At 37.7% G+C, this 20,987-nt stretch overlaps 1 protein-coding gene across 3 annotated transcripts in view; it reads left to right on the top strand.

The window, feature by feature from the left end:
- The window catches only part of LOC108669702 (protein sax-3), a 200,444-nt gene that overhangs the window by 109,942 nt on the left and 69,515 nt on the right, over nt 1–20,987 (top strand). For all 3 annotated transcript variants that reach the window (XM_047883573.1, XM_047883572.1, XM_047883571.1), the window contains exon 4: nt 8,763–8,910. In XM_047883573.1, the coding sequence (XP_047739529.1) occupies nt 8,763–8,910 (148 nt within the window). The remainder of the gene's footprint in view (nt 1–8,762; nt 8,911–20,987) is intronic.

Below are 20,987 nucleotides of genomic sequence, written 5' to 3'. Positions count from 1 at the left end.
ACATCAATGTTTGGCCGTGTCGATTCCTTACATTTTTCCTGGCAAGAAGCTGGCCGCGAATACTAATTTAGTTACGGCAAAGTGAAAAGTAAATAGCGCGTATTGCTCGGAAGCAATTTATTCTTTTCATCGATTTTAAATCGTTATTTTGATATCAGTTGAAACACTTGAATTACGTTCGTGACAATTCTTTTAATTACTCGTATGTCCGTGAGAATATGTTTGGAAAGTTGGCCATCCAATCCTATTTCGGCTTGGTGACTATTTTAAAGAAAATTTTTTTTTGCTTCTTTACATTATTGTAATTCTGCAATATCTCTACAGATGAATATTTTAAATGACTCAACATTATTTTAATGGGTGACATTTGTTGCGAACCGATGCGACTTGTAATGTTTTCATTCAAATTCTAAAGACGTTGAGAAAGAAAATATTTCTTTATTATTTCAACATATCATGAATCTGCTCAAGTCTCATTTTGTAATTCAAGTAACAAATCTTTTTAGCTTAGTGTCTTGTGGCTTAAGCTTGTTTTTAGTTTTGTGTATCTGACTTGAATTTCGCTGAGTAACCTTCGCATATCTGGAAGTGCGATGGCTCTATCGGCCGGTGTCTGGTGAAGGCCATTGAGCTGCGATAAGAGGTCGCTTTATAGCTCTTCTCAGGGATTAAAAGACTCGACTGAAGAGCTTTTAGCCTTAGCCTCGCTAGCTATTCTCAACTGAGATTTTTTCCATTTTGCCTCATCGGCGTCTGTCTGGACTGAACTCAAGAACACTTGTGCTGTTTTGATATTTGTGCAACAATGGCATTTGAATTTTAAATACCTTCTCTTCGTAACAACAGACGAGCTTCAAGATTTAACCGCTTTATTTATTTCGTAATTCAGTTATTTTTCACTTTGATAAATCGAAGAGCCCCTATAGCCTGCACCATCCAAAGTGATTATTTGCAGACTGGACGTAAATGCCGAGTTTCAGCCTAAGATATCTTCACAATTACTTCAATTATCGTTGACCAGAGGAGTGCATGCATGCGATGTTCTAAATCAATAAAGGTTATATCGTTTAAATTGATACAATATCATATTCCTTTTTGCGAAGAAATCTAGTGATATATGATATCGAGGTAGCGTAACGATGTATGTCATTCCAGTCATTATGTTCCACTGTCTCTTTATCTGCTTGAATATAACTTATCGTTCAGTTTTTTGTGATTGTGACTGATAAAGGGATAGTAATTGGGAGTCATTGATAGTGGGATGTTGCATTTCATGTCGTTGTGTTTCATTTAAAGCAGGCCTCTGTGTCTAATTGCATAATTGCATGTGCTGAAATATCATTGACAGAAATGTGAAAGCTGAGAAAAATTTTTCTGTCTTTGACTTATTCCATATATTTGTTTATATGTATTGTTTTATTTTGACGTATATTTGATGCGCTCTCCGAATCTACTTCATGACTTAATGATTTTTTTTTTTTAGTTTGTTGAAATAAATTTTTTAGAGGTTCAAGCGTTGCTTTCCTGACCGATCGTGTCACATTTGCTTTATCATGAATTTTTTAATTTTTAGTCGTGAACTGGCACTAAGCTAAATTGTAGCCAAAAATTTTATCAGGAACATGTATAATTCAATTCCTAATTTGAGGATAATTTGTATTAAGTATTAATTTAATAGATGACCACAGGGAGAGGGATGGCGTACAAAGCCGAATCATGCTTGCCCGGCCGCGCCGCTGTAATTCAGGCGCGATGGGCCAACTAAAACTGAGGTGATTGCGAACGCCACTTCGCTGTCGAATTATCTCGGGCCAATTGTGTTGCATGGGCCACCTCACTCACTGAAAAATCTAGTGGTACTGAAAAAATCATGCCCTAACTTGATTTTTATTGTTTTTTATTGTTTAATTCGTTTTTGTTGTGGACATGTTTTTTCACCAGTATATTTTTTATGCATGTGAATAAAGAGACAATAAATTATAGAAACAGACATCTATGCATCTTTTGGTTATATAAATAAAAATTAATGAATAAATTTGACAACTAAATATTAATTTTAACCACAGTTCGTTTTAACTGCAGTAGGATGAAAAATCCTGCGAGAATATCGTGTCTTATAGCTAGTCTAATCTGCAAGAATTAAAATAAAAGAGAAAACGCCAAGCAAGTTCACCATATTTTCAATGAAAACTTTCTAGAGACCAGCCTCACCCTTTCAACAATATGTAGAATATAAGTACAATCAGAACAGAAAATCGAAAATACACGAATGAGAGTACCTATAATTCAGTAACGAAAAAAGGTACAGGAAGACAAAAAACAATCTATTTACAATATCAAGCAGATAATAACTGAATGAATTTTTAAGACAAGATTTCCGCTTGAAAATATGTAATGATTCTGAAATCCTCAAGTCCGAACCACTAAAGATGGAACCGAGAAGATTGAAATCGTTCTCGGACAGATTCACGTCGCACTGTTCAGTGTGATGACTCATCGCACTGTTAAGCTTCATCAACTGATTGTCAGGGTATCGGAGAACCTGAACGGCATCAATCGAATCAATGGGTAATATAATGGACGGATTACACAATAATTTCAATTGAATATAAACGAATAGACGAAGATGCAGGAGAGAATACTTGACTTAGGAATAAAGCATGGTCCTTTGGCGGAGTGCCGATAGCCGACGGTAGAATCACAGACGACTGACGGTAGAATCACAGACGACTGGCGGTAGAATCACAGACGACTGACGGTAGAAACGGTATAATCTTAGACGACTGACGGTAGGATCACAGACGACTAGCGGTAGAATCACAGACGATTGTCGATTTGTCGGTAAAATCACAGACGACTGCGTGGAGGTAGAATCACAGTCGACTGACGGTAGAATGACGGTATAATCACAGACGGCTGACGGTAGAATCACATACGACTGTTGGTAGAATCACAGACGACTGTTGGTAGAATCACAGACGACTGACGGTAACAAAATGTTGTGGTAGTCTTGCTGTTAACTTGGGTATACCGGATAATCTCCCCAAGCGGAACTGGAATGGACTCGAAAGAAATCAGCATGGCCCCTTAAATGTTTAAAAGGTTGTACGGAACATAATGCTCACAGGTGAGGCAAATGAAAATTTCCCATCAAGAGCACACATTAAGCTACTAACCTATGGCGCTAGCGCCAGAGTAAGAGTGGCTGATGCATGGCCGGCTAATGGATTCAGATTATGACGCCGAATGTGAATATTAGCTTACGTGTAACTAGAAATGGCTTAATCCTTACACTGATGATGGAACTGGATTCCGAAACGTTTATAATGAAGATAGGATGAACTTGCTTGGCGTATTCTTGCTTTTTAATTCATGGTACACTTGTAATTTTAGCAATGATATGAGTCGAATATGTAGTATTGCTGCCTTAATGCAGCATCATTGGGTATTATTTCACATAACAGAGAGACAAGTTCACTGTTGGTACTGAAAGCAATGCCAAAGTATGAATTTGTATAATGTAGCGGAGGTGGAGACCTGCGTTTAGGTGTAAATGGAAGTACATACGGCGGAATGGGCGGAGACGAAATGAGTCTTTCCTAAGTAATGGCGGGTGTGGGAGAAACTGTGCAGATGAATGTGAATATATAATGACTGTTCTTCTGGACAGTAGAATGACAAAAAAACTACCTTTAGACATAACAATATTATTGCGCAATATTTTGGTTTGCGCAGTAATATTGAGTGTCTAGGGGTCATATTGCTGGGTTGCGCAATATATTGTGTGATTTTCAAGATCTTGAAAACACATTGAGCAATCTAGAAAATTTGTGCCGTCTAGAGGCTGCATTGAGAAATATTCGCTCAGTGCGACCCTAGCGGTCGATCGCCTGTCCTCAATAAGGCAGCTAAAGAATCTACTTCTGGACTTAATTGAGCTTTATAGTGGTCTCCAAGCTATATGGGATTTTAAATGCATGGATAATACCAATCGTTCGTAAAAGGGGAGCAGTACGAGATACTGACTAAAAAGTAATGTCAGTTCATTTACAATTCCGTAACTTTTTTGTGAATAAACTTCTCTCAGTCAATAAACTAGTACTCGGACTATTTCTATCTGCGAGCCTTCTCTTTTATATTCTGAAACTTTGGGCCACATAATTACGGCGCAACACGATTCACTTTTGCAACATTTTGACGTCGTAAAAGTTTGGCAGCCTGTTTGCGCAATATGGTTGTGTGTCTGGCGACCTTATTGCGCAATATATCTGTTGCGTCCACATGCAACTATACATAACATTGAGGAAATTCGTACATCATACTTCAATCCAAAGATTCGAGTTTCCAAGTATGTTGATTTAGTTAATTTGTCTACGATGTTATGATGTTTTGAAACTAATAGACTATCTTATTGATATCCTAATTATATTATTATATTCTAAAGTTGTTATTGATTTCTGAAACATATATATTACGCCGAACTCAATATTTACGCCAACTCCATCATATTACGCCTACCCCAACATATTAGTGGCTGGAAAAGGTTGGGGGCTTTAACTGACTTAATATCTAAATTTGAAATGCAACTTTAAATAATTAAAATATTTGGGTATGTAATTTTCATATATTAGAGAGAAATCATTCAAGTAATGAAACTGTACGTATGTCAATGGTGACTGATTTGTTGGTCATCAGTGAACGTGTAATTTCCTTTCTTTACGAAATCACGAAACATGCTTTTTGTCTTCGGTCTTCGTCACCCTCCTCATACATAAGGATATTAAGGTTTTCCTTGATTTATTTCTTTCATTCGCGTCGATCGCTTTACTCGACACTTTTAGCGGAGAAATATTGAATGCAAGAAAAATTTTTGTTATGTGTTCAGCAGAATTGATGGCACTTAAAGAACATGTATAAGTGTCATGTCATGTTTTCACCACTGTAGACCGCGAATTTTTATATACAACTTTTCTGAAGTGTCTATATATACTATCGTCCTAGTTTGTGATGGGTTTAACATTAATTGATTTAGTTTTTTTGAGACAATATTCTTGAAGTTGGACGACTTGCAGCTCTCTGCATTCGAAGTGCTCTATGACCAATTGGTATACGTTGGTCTTTAAGACGTTAGTTGAACCTTCTAGTGTGGCCTTGGCATATATGTGTTATATAGTTTTTTTTAATGTCTCATTAGTTTTCTAATCTTGGTAAACTTAAAAAAATGGTTTAGATCATTACATATTTAGATTGTAGATCTGAAGTCGGATGCTACGCACCGAGCCATATAACAATCATTTCTCAATCTTGTATATATGGTCTTCTTGAACGAACATCGCGTGGCCAGGAGACAGGCTTATGTAATAGACCATCCGACAAGAATAGCTCGACAAGTTGTATCATAAAATACTATAGAAAGGCTGAAGTTTTATCAGAGCCGCTCAGTGCGGTCGGACTTATCGGCCATTACGGCTGACTGTCCCTCTGGCCGTGAATCTTACTAACCAATGGTAATGATGTCTTTTGGAGGAACTTGCGACCAACGACACTGCAAGTTTCTGCGATTTTTGCCATAGAGAAGAATGGAAGGAAGCCCTGACAAACTGCATGGTCGGTCGTCGCGCGTTATCTGCACAATGGATATGGGCGCCTCAGGCATTTCGCTCATAGCTTTTATAACGCTCGAAGATTTCGGCTAATTCATGTTGCAGTATGAAATATTATCCTGCGTTTATGTCGACGATGTTACGATCAATTGTGTAATCATTGATGAATTATGGCCTCGAGATTCAACCAATTTCTTGCAAGGTTAGTTTCTAATTCAATTTATTACATGGCCTTTCAGCCTAGTTCAATCATAAGGTTTGCTAAATTATTTTTGACGTTTTACCAGGCTGTTATTGGCTGACGGATTCGGGCTTAAAAAATTTTTAATTATATTCTCCACTTGGAATTCTAGGTATATGTTTAAGAGCACTTGGCACGCCTTGCCATGGATTTAGATGGAAATAATTTCTAAATTCTAAGTCGAAATTAAGGAAAATTTATTATACCCATTTTAATTTTTCCGGCATATGAAATTATGATATTGAATGCACTAAGCGCATTTCATAATCATGCACTAAGCGCATGATTATGAAAATTATTTTTTATCTTGGTATTAACTTTTGTCAGATGTTACCTCATGTTTCCAAATTCGCGGTTGGGGACTCAATTTTTTCTAGGATTTTTGTAATTTTTTTCCTTATACGCCTCCAGACGTGGGATATCAAGCTTTGCTAACAAGCAGAACTTTTATGCCAGTTTTTCGCATCTTCTTGAGTTCTCATGGCAGAAAGGAGACAAGATGTTTTCCAGTCAGCAACACCCGAATGGTAGTTTGTTATTTAGTACATTTTTATCTTATTGAGAGTGCCATTACTGAAATTCACTAGGTATTTTATGCACGGGATATTTGTCGTTTCAATTATTTTAATTTAGTTCCAGAAAATTGAGGCTTTGCACCTAAAATTCTGATACCTCTTTGGGTTAATTTTCTAGTTGAACAATCCTCTCCTCTAAGTTTGTTAGGCCTCTACTTTCAACATGCTATAGTTTAAAATAGATCTTCGCCTCAATTCTCAAAGTTCCCTTAAATTGTCATTCTTGCTGGACGTCTCTGACCAAGAAAAAGGAGGTACAGTTGTCGTAAGCGAGTATGGCATTTCTGATGTCCTGCTGGCTACATCAGCCCCTATATCGGCTGCAAAAGATTAATGGCTTCTCGATAGCCGTAACTCATGAGGCATTTTAGTGCTGCCGTCTTCGATTGAAGAAGAGCAAAACACGCTTCTCGTATCTGTCTAATGTGCACAAAGTTCTAATTTATTGCTCGATTTGATCGGCGCTTGTCGGGGTCCAGGGAATGCTTCTGATGACGGACATGTTTTCTGGGAGCCCTCATCTATTGGCGTCCCGTGCAGGGGCCCGTACTGGCCAGGATGATGGCTTGCACTTTCTCTCCGTCTTGTCCAGTCCTTGTTCAAACCTTTTAGTCTCGGCTTTTCTCGTTGCAGAGTTTTTGAGTCAAAAACTGTATATTTGTCAGTCCAAAGCAATAATTCAATTTAGTTTGAGTTAATGAAGGTCCATCTCGTACGATTTTCTATAAAGTCACATTTTAAGTTCACTTTCTGAGCCTCTCTGTTCCGTTTATATCAATCGGATCATGTCGCGGTAATCGGGGCCGTGTTTATTCATTCTGCTTTCGACATACTCAAATATATTGTCTGCTTCGAAACGCTGGAGGCAAAGATTTTTCTCCATGTTAAATAGTTCAAGTATGTCTTCTGTTTTGCTATGAAGTCGTATTTTGGTTACAACATTATTATCGGACAATAATAGATTTCTCGTAAACTGTATGCCATTAGTCAGAACTTTCAAAAAGACTTCAGTACATTTGAATGGATAATAAAAGCTAAGGAGTTAACTCTTCTTATTCATATTTCACTCCTTAGTTCACTTCGTCATCCGTCATGTCAGCCTCTTCCAGCTGCCCAAACTTTAGCTTTGTGAAGAAATCCGTTGCTATGAGAAAAAATCGTAAAATTTCTAAGCATTTATTGTGTGCTAGCAAGAGCGTAGACCAGGTATTTTTTAGAATAATCTCAGAGTTTTCTTTTATGTACGAGTTCAGTTTTTGGAAAAAGAGTTGCGTTACTTCACCCCTCGCGCCTAGGCTGGAGGCCGCTGCCTGGTGTTGGTGTGGAACGATTTTGCCTGGGCGCAAGACAAACTTAGGCTCCTGGTTCCTCTTTTTGATGATGTAACTCGCTTGTCGGTGTACTGTTCTCTTTACATTTCTTCAAATAGTGTGGTTATGAAATGAGGATGTTTCTTCTAGCATAACGAATTGTTGGTAACCAGTACCTTCCAGCTTAAAACAACTTAAAAAATAAACTAACCTCATGCCTGGAAAATAAATCCCAGAACAATATTTAAGAATGATATAATACCGCCGACGTCGATGTGATTATTATAGAAAGTGAAATTCTCATATGAATTTACTCGCAATGATCAAAGTTAAAAATTCTGGAATCCTCATCAACAAATAATTGATAAATGGGATTGGTTCTATATGAGGTAGAAACGCTTTGATTTGAAACTCTTAATTCAACTAATATCGCCAGAGATGATTTCATTTCCACCACTCTGTCCAAAAGATCATAAAGAAATTATATAAAAATGAGTCATTTTGCAGTTTTATCAAGAAGGCTCCAGTATTAATGGTGCCTTAATTGACGAATTAGTTTTTAAATTTGTGTATTTTATGTCTAGGACAAAATTTTTTATGTGAGTAAGATAGCTCTGCTGTTACATGTTGTACTATTCTATCCTGTATGATGAAAGATAAAGTGCTTAGTTTTAAAATTTAGTCAGTTCAACTTTTCGATTCCAAAAGGCAAAATGATGTGATGTCAATGACTGTCAACATGTGATGATTTTCAACTCATGTGATGTCAATGAGTAATGATGTCAACACTAAAATTGTGTGAATTTTAATATGACTTCATTAACTTGATAAATAAATGCTTTAAAAAATGTATTTTACCGTATTGATTGTTATGACTACTTACTTTCAAACAATTAATTAGTAAAACTTGTTGAGTTTTAGAATTTATATGAATGTCACTTTAATCGCTTCTCACGAAGCGAGATTTTATCCCCCGTAACTGCACCTCCTTGCGCACGTATACGCTCATCAAAGTTCGTCTTGATGCCCCCAGTTCTACGCGACGACTTCCGCACGTCACCGCGGGACACGCGCGTCGTGGCGGGCCAGCAGGCGCGCCTAGACTGCGTGCCCCCACGGGGCCACCCGCCCCCCGCCCTCACCTGGACCAGGGATGGCCATGAGCTGCACCGCGACAACAGGTATTTTAAAATACCTCCACAGTTAAGAAATTATTAATATTTTAACACCGTTTAATTTACCATTGTTTCGCGTGTTGGGCATTGTACATAAATAAAATGATTTTTGATTGTTGCGTCTTGGTTTACCAGTGCCACCTACTCGAAAGCTTACGAGTATCGAATTTTACTTGCTTGTTTTTTTTCTTTCAGTATATTTTTGTGTTCACGGAAGGTTAATTTCTATTTACTAGGCCCCTAGATTTCTTTGACATCTTAGTTCACCAACATTAAACATATAGTATATAGAAGTATTTATCTCATAGTTATGTTACTTTCAATTTACTTCATTGGAATGTTTCAACAAATTGCTGAAATAATTTGCTCTCGTTGCTGTAGAATAATACCAATATTCAGCAGGAGGAGCTCTAATTTATCCAACTTTATTCTGGTCGCCCCGTGACGCGTCACTGAAACAACGTTCACTGAAATTGTTAGTTTGAAGTCTGAGATTATGGTTCTCTAAAATCACCTCCCAAGCAATGCCGGGGGTAATTTGTTGGGTGAGCTTGTCATTCATAATTTAATATCGAGCCCTGTGTTGAACATTTGTTTACACAATAAGGCTTTCACGTGTGCGACTGATCACATGGGCATCTGACCTTATTTTAACTGATATTATTTCGATCATGGACGTGAGAAATTTTCTTATCTCCTTGTTCTATGACTGGGATTTTTCACAAATACGCTCCTTGACTCATTAATTTGCTCAATGAATATATGTACCATACTTTCTTCTCTATCGATGTTAATTATGATAAAAAATGCATGTCTCTAAAATTAGTTGAACTATCGTGGTAGAGCCTCCAACATATATGCTTATATATGGATAGCAGAGTAATTACACGATATAGCAGCTTCAAGAGTCAAACTTCAGTTGAAAGGGATGAAATGCTGGTGATGAAACGCAATGAAACAATTGAAATCCAGCCAAAAAGTTCACGTAAATGGGAACGCCCGTCCCTCCTAAGAGATACAAAATGTGAACTAATTAACTTCACACAATCTGAATATTCGTAAAATCTTTAAATAGGTCAACAGGAACTTGCAAATCTTGCACCGGACTGATATTCACAAACATTTGACAATGGAAAAAATGACAGATATTTATACACAATGCACTTTTACGGAAAAATCGACAATAAATTCAAGTCCTGAACATTCATGAAGCTTACCCGCCACTATGATAGAATCATTAACCACGCGTTGGGTGACAGTACATTGATAGACGAGTAAGAACAGACAAAAATTATTAGATAACCACCAGAACCCCTATGCAAAGACATTAAAGGAGTCAATGAGGAGAAGTAAGTACTTAACCCCAGGTTACAAGGCGAGCGAGCTGCGCTGCTACAATACCGTATTTAGTTAGCAGCAGTTGTTAACTTGATAAGAATTTAATCTACTCGGCAAAAATAATGTTGTCACTAAGAAATAATTCATTTCATTTCGAGCCCTTCCTTACTTAATTGAATTTCCCATTCGATATTGTGTAGCTAGGTAATAGTGACTTCCGAATTTAAATTTGACTTGTTGAATCCTCTGAAAAATTCATCATGATTCTGCCACAACAACTTCTAGCCATTTGAGAGCATCCCTAAATTGAGATGTTCCGGTACTGTTCGCGACCGCTTCTCTAATGTTTAAGCTTTTCATCTTTTGATGGCTGGCCCTCGCTCGTGCATCAATCTCGTCGGCGGCACAAGACATCAATGCGCGGGGCCGGTCTTCAATTCTAACTTGTCTTTCGGCCTCCGATCTTCACGAATTTTTTCTTGCGTCGCTGCAATGATCGTTGCCGACGCGCAAGGCCCCAATTATCTTCGTACTTTTTTCATGATTTGGAAAACTAACGAAAGAAAAAAACGAAATGGAACCAAAATTTCTAAAAATCTTAGTAGAGTCGTTGGCAAGAAATGACAAATGCCTGTGTTGTTTTTACTGAGAGAGAATTGTTGTAGAAGACCAATGGTCGAATGAAGCGTTGTGTACAGGATAGGAGTGATAGGAGAAAAATTATTCCATGCTGTGAGGAACGCAATATCATTAAGTGCTATTAAATATTATGAATTCTCTTGGTGCAAAAAGGAGTCCATCAGTATACTCTTCTTATTAAATTTAAAACCATTGCATAATCCATTACTATTAAAAAAATATTGCCAGCTTAATATTTCTTACAGATGAGAGATGTTGTTGCCAACGGTCACTAATTCGGTTATTTATTTTACAAAAAGTAAAAAATAAATTTCTCAAATCGATAGCAATAAATGAATCTTTTATGATTTTCACATGGACAAAGATACTGAAATGCGCAAAAACAGCACATTTGTGAAAAGGAGCAAATAAATTATTTGGTCAGATTATTTAATTAATAATTAATAATTATTTGTCCATATTTGTCCATTATAATTATTTGTCCATTATAATTATTTGTCCATTATAATTATTTGTCCATAATGAATTTGGAAGAAGAGTCCGAGCTTCAACATATTATGGCTTAGAACAATGAGACGAGTGGCAAACTGTATGCAGTGGAAATATTTAATTTTAATTTAACACATGGGGAATAACCAGGACCCTAAATTTCATCCCCATTTATTATCATGCTGGCCTAGGAAAAATTTTAAAGTTTATTCTATTTGTTCACGCTTATTGCGAACTAAAATAATGCGCCTTCCAATAATAGACTTTACAAACCCCAGTTTAGAGTCTGGAACCTGAATGAAGAAAAAATATATTGCTTCCCAGCAATTATAAATTGAATGTAATTCAGACACTGAAATATATATTTACACATGTCAAGGTCTTCTTTGAAGAATCTTTCTTGACAATAGTAATAGGTGCCTCGTTATTGAGTTGAGGATAGCAACTTGAATGTTCTCCGTTCATTTGAAGCCTAGATTGAAGGTAACTTTTTTGAACAGCCAGATACATGCGGTATAGAGCAACGATTGGCCACGATGCACTGGCGAAAGAACTAGTTCAGAATGCATAACAATGCTAGGTCCGGTTTTATTCGTGATTGATTCTAGACGTTTCCATCATTAAAAGCCGTTTCAATAACGAAGAAAAAAAATGAATGATCTCTTCGATTACACAAATTTCAAACAGATATGAGATGGTATTTGTGACATCGCTGATTCATTCAAATGACTAGGCCTGAACTGCGCTAATAATACCAACCATTAATCACTCGCTACTGAAAATATTTATATAAATATATAATATTTATATAAAAATAGTATTAGAAGGGCTGTTGAATACCAGTTAATTCGCTTTCGAAGACCTACGAAAAAAATTAAACGGAGACAATGAAGTGGAATATTACTATCTAATATGTCGTAAGATCCGCAATTACTTGGAACCAATGACGCTGCGTCGTCCTTATAGCGACCGCACGTTCTTTTTTGTTTTCTATTATTTGATCGGATTCAAGTATGCACTCCACTACTCTGGCCTATTGAAGTTTGATTATATTGATGTACGCTGATGGTGGTGCTGCTAATATTGACACACAACGTCGTGGCGTAGCGTCTTAATTGAGTTACTTTCGCACCAACTTCGGCTGAGGCAGATTTCGATTAGTTTTTATCAACTATAATTGTTGCAAAAATATTGGTTCAATAACCCTTCACATATTTTTATCGTCTCACTATATGCATTAGCCTTTTGAGAAAAATTTTACTCTAAATAAACTAGCGGGAATCTTTCTGAAAAATACACCAATCAAGTTCTATTTTGAATCTTCATTAAAACTTTTATTTTCCCCTCCCAAGCATTTTATTTTCGAGCTGGTTGAATTGAACATCTTTATTAATTTTTGTTAAAGTTGTGAAAAAATTTTAAAGTTTAAAGTTTGCTCTCACGCTTTGTTCGCGTGCGCATAGTTGCGATGATCCATCATCGTCGTCTAACAAGAAACTTCGACGCAATAAAGATTGCTTCTCTTTCACCGAAAAAAAAATTCTTAAACGACACATCTCTATGTTGACGCTCATCGATCAATTATTTAGTGTCAGTTAATTATTTTATTGACTATTTTCAGTCTGCTTAGAGGAAAGTCTGCTTATTTGCGGGTGATGACAACTTTCCCGTTGGGGACTTACAGCTTTAATGCTATTTTTACAACACTTCTCTTTAACTTCACTTCTGGTTGTTTGTTTGTTTGTCTGTCTGCTATAAATCTTATAATCGATATTTAACACACTTCTACCTACCCAATCAATATGAAATTTTGCATACTTGCGTAAAGTCGAAGACAATGCATGAATAAATTGACAGAAAAAATAATTTTGAAAAATAACATTTTTTTAGAAATTTAGAAAAATTATATATGATTTTAGTTCTCAGATTTTTTCTTTACAAACTTCATGATTTATTTTATATTAATTCCCCCGCATTTTTTTGTGCTAATGTTTGCTCAGCAAGTATTTCTTTATAATAAAAAACTTTGCGTGCAATCATTCTGCATGTCAGTTGTTCGTAATGTTCCATTATCTGCTTTGGCGCAGTGTTATGATATTCATTAACATTCCTGATCAGATTCATTATTTGATGAATTGGACACTTGACACTTTTTCCACTTGAAGACCGCATTCACGAGACCATTCACGTGGATTGCATCTATGCTCTAAGTGGCTTTCAAGTATTGAAATATTTTTATGCTTTAAACATGGTAGTACTAGATTCGAAGCCGGAGGACTACGGCTATTCCAGGCTATTTTTTAATAGTGGCACTACAAGTATGTATTTTCTTCGGTGAAAAATGTTATATTTTTTGCAAATAAAAGGTAAAGTCACTTTAATTTAAACTGACTTCTATTTATTTTTACGCGAAAATTTTTATTTTGATTATTCAAATTAACGTGTGTAACTGCCACGACTTCAAGCTCCTGTCTTAATCTGCGAAATGGTTCTAACAACCGAACTCTTTCTCGTGCGGACATAGGAATGCAGAGAAATTAAAATGGTCAATGCCAGTGCCAGTACGAATTACAGATTCCTAAGATTTATTCACTTGATATTAAAGGTTAAATAAATTTATATTTAGTTATTTTATGTTTAAATGTAATGAGGACCTATTTGTTGTGGTATTCAATTTTACCCAGTACTGTTAAGCTATTGATTATCTCGTGAGTTGAAGGAATCTTAAGAGTCTAAATTTTGATCCCTAGTTTAATTTTTTTTCAAAAATACTTTCCTATTAATGCTCGGGAGCGCTTTATGGTGATGCTTGTATGGTAAAATAATCAGAACTGATTAGCAGCGTCGGGATAACATGACCTCAAAAACTCGCCGAAAAAACCAGGGGCTGTTTTGCGCGTAGATTCTAAGTTACCGAGTATGATAAATCGGCCTCGAAAGGAGTAGTTTTACTAAAAAAAACGAGCGGTTTCACTCACTCCGAACAATGGCATGTCACTCCAACTCGTACTTCAGTCCGAGCTCAGTCAGTCTCACACAGCAGGGCCGTGTGGCCTTTTTTGCCCCGCGCAATCCTCTAAACCTTTTCTTTATTGCCTGTAACGCCGCGAGGTAATCTTGCGGTTTGTCTTTTAAGACCTGCGTCTTAAGACTCTCCTTTTAAAGTTTTGCGTCGTCCGAACTCTCCTTTTTTGAGAGTTCTTTGCACGCACATTTGACGCTTCTAGAAGAAACTGACAGTAAATTTCATGTAGTTTCAGATTCATACTTCGTGTTTTGCTTCGTGTAAAATTTGTTTTACTTCACCGGTGCAATATTTTCTATTGGAATCGTTTGTTCTTTGTAAGTTTTTTTTATAATATTGTTTATTGGAATTTTTTTGTTCGAATTTGAATGTGTTTGATTTTTTATGGAAATGCCGCAATCTGATTCTAGTCACTTGAAGATGTTGCCCTTGAGTCCCCTCAGATTGACGCCGGTGTTCCAGACTTATGACGTCTAATTTAACAGATTGCCACTATCGCTTTTATTCACAGGCATTCAGTAAGTCACCATCTGCATTGAATCCTTGTACGCGTTCTTCTCCAAATTATTTGCGTCCAGTCAATGGAGAATATATGTAGCTGACAATTTAGATAGCTCTAGTGCTTTCCTTTTTGAATTTGACAGATAGTGAGCGGTTTTACAATGGTTTATAGTGTACTAGCCTAAAACGACTATCCATCAATTTACTTTCCGAACGTTTAAAATTGTTTTTCTCCTTTGGGAAAAAAATTTAATTTTTTTTATTTTAAAACATATTTTGCACACGTAAACTTCGAGCTAACCTACTTGCAGCTATTAAATTTTGAAATAATTAATTACATGGTTTCTTCTGTCGTATTACAATCGGAATTTATTCTTTATTACGGTACGTCAAAAATTTAAAAATAAATATATAAATGCGACGCTGCGTAACAGTTTACTATGATTTTTAGTGAGCATTAGAGTTTTGATATGAGGTTTCATTTGAAAGTGAAGTTGGTATCTGTAAGGGAAGTCATAAAGGTTTTATTACGAAGTGCGCTAAATTTATTCGCCATAATCTGCCCGCTTGTGCTTGGTACGGTCTTAGGAGCGGGATTTCATGGCCTGCTTATCTCGACTCTCCTACCGTAAACCTGGCCTTCCGAGCCCTACTCTATCCACTCACATGCATCACATGCATCATTGCGAGCCCCACTCTACACACTCACATGCCTCGCCCACCGTAAACCTGGCCTGCGAGCCCCACTCTATACACTCACATGCATCACATGCATCATTGCGAGCCCCACTCTACACACTCACATGCCTCGCCCACCGTAAACCTGGCCTTCCGAGCCCCACTCTATCCACTCACATGCATCACATGCATCATTGCGAGCCCCACTCTACACACTCACATGCCTCGCCCACCGTAAACCTGGCCTGCGAGCCCCACTCTATACACTCACATGCATCACATGCATCATTGCGAGCCCCACTCTACACACTCACATGCCTCGCCCACCGTAAACCTGGCCTTCCGAGCCCCACTCTATACACTCACATGCCTCACCCACCGTAAACCTGGCCTTCCGAGCCCCACTCTATACACTCACATGCCTCACCCACCGTAAACCTGGCCTTCCGAGCCCCATTCTATACACTCACATGCCTCATCCACCGTAAACCTGGTCTGCGATCCCCACTCTATACACTCAAATGCCTTACAGATTCTCAAGAAATATTTCGTCGTCTTTTTGTGATTGAGTTGTAATCGAATAACAGCGAAAATACCTTGCGATCGACTTACTTGACCTCCCTAAATACATTACTTAACGAACAGGTGCTAAAGAAAATTATTGTTTTCCAATTTCGAAAGTTATTTCTTTTACTTGTGCGATTATTAGTTTTCATGCATTTCTTCCTCAACACACTAGCGAGTAAGGATTTCTTTTATTTATGCTATTTAATTTATCGGCGCTTACTGTAGAGTTTTTCCGTACAATTGCAGCTTTTTAGAATAATTGTTCAATTATTTGTGATTCTCGAACATATCGGATAGCTCTAAAAATGCTTTCTTGATTAGCTTCAAATTACGACGTAGTTACGCCCTATTGAGATCATTGTCTCTAGTTATTTTGCCTCTGGATGCCCTGGATGTTAACATTCATATAATTCATAATAACCTATAATTTGATTTACCCATAATCATGTAATGTCTTTATTTTCAGAACAACTGATGTTCTGTACTTCAATCTTCTACATGTGATAATGTGAACGGAATGTGAAGCTCTATTTCGTGTATATTATCTATAGTCAGTTCTTCGTCACTACAAAACTGTCCAATTTAAATTTCATTACCGAGTCTGAATTCTCCTAACGGTTTAATTGTTATTCTTCAACATCGTTCGAGAAAATGTTAACTTTTTGGTTTTTATTGAACAAGGCAGATGCAAGCAAGTGCTGTAAATCTATTTTAGGTTGCTATTTCTTATCAATAAGTATTCATTTACGATCAGATGCGCTGAATTAAAACTTGTTTGTTATTCAGTGTTAAAATATTCATACACAATAGTCTGCTTGCATAATGAAGGAGATTTGACCTGTCTTCCGTCGGTTAACAGTTAACAAATCGCTAATCGACTTTACTTTGATGCGTTTTAAGAAGTATTTTTTCTTCTTGTATACGAGCCTTATTCTCATCTGGTATTATGTTACATGTAGTGTAAGTCCTTTTTTAATCCTTACAAGGTGTTGTGAATGGCACGATTTGAGTGAGTTTTTTGCCGGCGAGCCAGAATAGTGAAGCCCGCTAGACCCCCACTCTGCAGAATACGCAGCGAAGAATGTGATGCACCTTTGTGTCACTCAGCCGCGGCGCTGCAGCGTTTGTAAGACTGAGGCACAATGGCTTCAAAACCCAGCGCAGTTCTACATTGCCTCTCCAAAAAGTCCTCTACCATCGGCTTCCGATAGCCCGTCTGTCACGCTGAGTGCCGCGGCGCCTTCAAATGCTCCTCAGATCAACTTTTCCGCTGGAGAAAAGCGCAATTTTTGAAACGCTTCTCTGGTTTACTGTTTATTTTCACGCTTATCACTCCCGTCCTTCGTTTCGTGGTACAATATTTTGCGAAATCAGTTCGAATTTTACGTCAGATTTTTCTTTAGTATATCTTGGAAACTAAAGACCGAGAACAGACAGAACGCAAATCATACTCTATATACTCCTGTCAATTTTCAAGCTCCTGGCTGTGCTTATGCTTTGGTCCTGTATTCGAGCTCCCTTGTGTATACTTATCAGAGAAAAAATGCCGGGTAGTGAAGACGTAAATAGTGCCTGCGTCGATGTAACGGTTGAGACAGGCGTAACGCAAGCCTCGTAAAACGTTCATGCCAAGTGGCATTGCTGCAAGTTAGACATTTTGTGTTTGTGGCCGTAATTTTGGATGCAGTAAATAATGTTGACAATTTTCTTTCATTGCAAGAATCAACATTCCGTTCTGTTTTGTAGGTAAATTCATTTAAAGAAGTACAAAGTCATTGACACAAAATGGCTTGCTGGGATTGATCGAGCAGGCAATCGTACTTACGTTGAATTAAACCTAAAATGATTATAAGACAATACGTGGCGTCTCGACCACCTGATGATTCATACAACATTGCCCATTTTTATAGAAGAATTACGATCATCGTCCTTCGGAGAGCGTGTGCGGTGTGAGACTTGCAATAGGAATGGCTCCGGCTAAAATCTACGCACTTCACTCCGGACATTCAATTAACTATAGCGCTCTGTGTTTTGCGCTGGACTCGTAAGCCGTTGTGTGTAGCGCTCCCTGTTTTGCGCTGGACGCATCAGCCGTTGTGTGTAGCGCTCCTTGTTCTGCGCTAGACGCGTCAGTCGTTGTGTGTAGCGCTCCCTGTTCTGCGCTGGACGCATCAGTCGTTGTGTGTAGCGCTCCTTGTTTTGCGCTAGACGCGTCAGTCGTTGTGTGTAGCGCTCCCTGTTCTGCGCTGGACGCATCAGCCGTTGTGTGTAGCGAACTAGATTCGAGCGCCGTCTTTCTTTTTTGTTGTATAGTTTGTAGAGTTGTGGTCAGCCGCCCTTTGTTTGCTGAGGTTTTGTTGCTGTTTATTTCAGACAAACCCACGGTAACGAAGTTGATTTAGTCGACTGGCCTCTGGAGCCAACATGTAACTTTTGAGCCCCCTTCCGCCTCCACTAATTCGAGAATGTGTCTCTGTATAGGCCGAGTGCCGTAAATTAAATGTACTGCCGATCTCATTAACATTTTGTATAGCCTGTTTAGTTCTTGGATTTCTCATAAACATAGATCTATTTGAACAATCGCAAGTCCTTTATATGATTCAAAATGAGTAAGTTCTGAAATAACTTTTAATTTCTCCTCTTCGCGAAAATATTAGGATCATTTTCATTTCAGAAATACCTTTGGGTTATACGTGCGAATAATGTAAATCGATAATCAAATAACATCAAACATATCATTATTTTTGAGAATTTTTATGTAAATGAAAACGTAATGCTAAAAACGGCTAAACACATTAGATTTATCGTTCATTTGTAGTTAAATGGCCATGATTGCAAAATTAGGTATAAACTCATATATAGTATATTTATGCTGTGTTGATGTGGATATACACATATTTCGTTTAATATTCACGCCAATACTTCACAATCGCTGTTATTTTCTTCGCATGGTAACGGAAGAGGTAAAACCGTTGGCAGAACATATTGACTGTCGTCTTGATGCTGGTATAATCTGCTTGCGCCAGCGGCTGTTTGAGTGATGCGCTAGCGATGCGTCTGTTTGCTACCTTTCACAAGTGTTTACACCGGGCCGCAGTGCAAACTGTTCGTCTTGTGCGCGCTGTGTTGACCAGGGCTGGTGGCCGTTGCTGGAGTTGCAACACAAGGACCTGAAAAAGCTGTCAAAGGTTTTATACGCCGTCCACTAGGACTGAACTAACAAATCGTCTCTAACATAAATATTCTTTGTGGTGCCTTGTTTCAGTTTTTTTTCTATGCACTAGTCAGTTTAGTTAGTTATGGCTTGTATTTCGTTCGTTCTGGATGTATATGTTTGATTTGTCTACTTCTTAGTAGCGTATTGTACAAGATGTTTGACTTTCCTCAGTTCAGTTGCGTTCTATTATGACCTTCTGCGCCCCGCCAGCGTTTGTACAAAAACACACTTTGGTCCTGACGGCTCCCATCAACAGCTTTCTTAGCCCATTCAAGAAGCTCTGCAGACATCCCTGTCGAAAGTCCTGGGTGCTTTGGCGGCGCGTTAAGTGAGATTTGGTTCGAGATGCATGGTCCACGTATCATCGCCGCGGCACCGGCGATGATACTTGTCCAATTTTATGATCGCCCGATAGCCTTGCAACACCTGGGTTCTGCTGGGAGCTTAGGCGACCGCGCGTCGCAGCACCTATTTCGTGGACGCTTCCTGCATAAAACTTCTACGCAACATCTACGACTTTCTTTTGGCCAAGATTAAGTAATAATAATTATAATATCATGCTGAATTCAGTACTTTCATCCCTATTATCTAACATTGTTAGAATTACATATAATTTCATTCATGTTTGCCTCGTAAGAGTGCAGCCACAACATCAAGAGTAAGATAGGAAGCATCAAGAAGTCACACTCAACGCTTATACGTAAATCTCTCTCCTGTCGAGAAAGACAGTCATATACAGGCTTCTGTCAGATGCGCAAGTTATGCCGCTTTAGCCAACTATGCCGAGCAGACATCATCAAAATAAGGTCGCTGTGTTACTTCACATCCAATGTTGTGCTTCCCCTAACCATCCATTATTTATTTCTAGAATTTCCACTCATAATTCTGAATGATATCGACATTGCTCATTTAAATTGACATGAACTATTGTATACGGATGCCTTGAAGCAAAAATCACTGTTATATGTAAACTACGTATTACTCTTTTATTAATTTTACCATTAAAAAAATACAAATATTAATATTATCACAATATATTGTAATAATTACAATATAATGTAATTATTGTAATATTATTACAAATATTACAAATTATATACTCCGTATTTAATTTTAGTACAAGTATTGATAAATGTTCAATTGAATTTAACCCGAATGTGTTTCATTGCTAGCACAACTGCTTTGAATTATTTCATTCTCAAATTTTGGACGAAGCTTTAAAAGCCTCTTAGACGCAACAATTTTCGACTTAATTTGTGAACAAAATTATTTCTAATGAAGTGAAAAGTCAGTGTTCACTATCATCAGATTTCCTTATAGTACTTCGGGGTCTGTCCAAGTCATATCGTAGAATGATGGACATTAAACAGAGGATGAACGTTATAAAGATTCTTGTCTGCCTTCGTTTCGATCATCGCGTTATCTTCAGTGCTGACAGCTGCTGCTCGCGGGCATCTCCGAAAGCTGCAGTTTGTTCTGTTCAGCTCAGACGGTATAGCACAAGATTGTACAGTGTACAATCACCATCATAGGTAATTGTACAATGGTGATTTCTACACTCTAGATTGTACAGTGTACAATCTGAAGCAATTCAAAGTAAATAATAGCGGTTACACACAGAATGGACTG

This window comes from Hyalella azteca, unplaced genomic scaffold (genome assembly GCF_000764305.2).
Source record: "Hyalella azteca isolate HAZT.00-mixed unplaced genomic scaffold, Hazt_2.0.2 contig13241, whole genome shotgun sequence".
Lineage (NCBI taxonomy): Eukaryota > Metazoa > Arthropoda > Malacostraca > Amphipoda > Hyalellidae > Hyalella > Hyalella azteca.
Note: the sequence above shows the minus strand (reverse complement) of the source record. Positions and strands in the feature narration are given on the sequence as shown.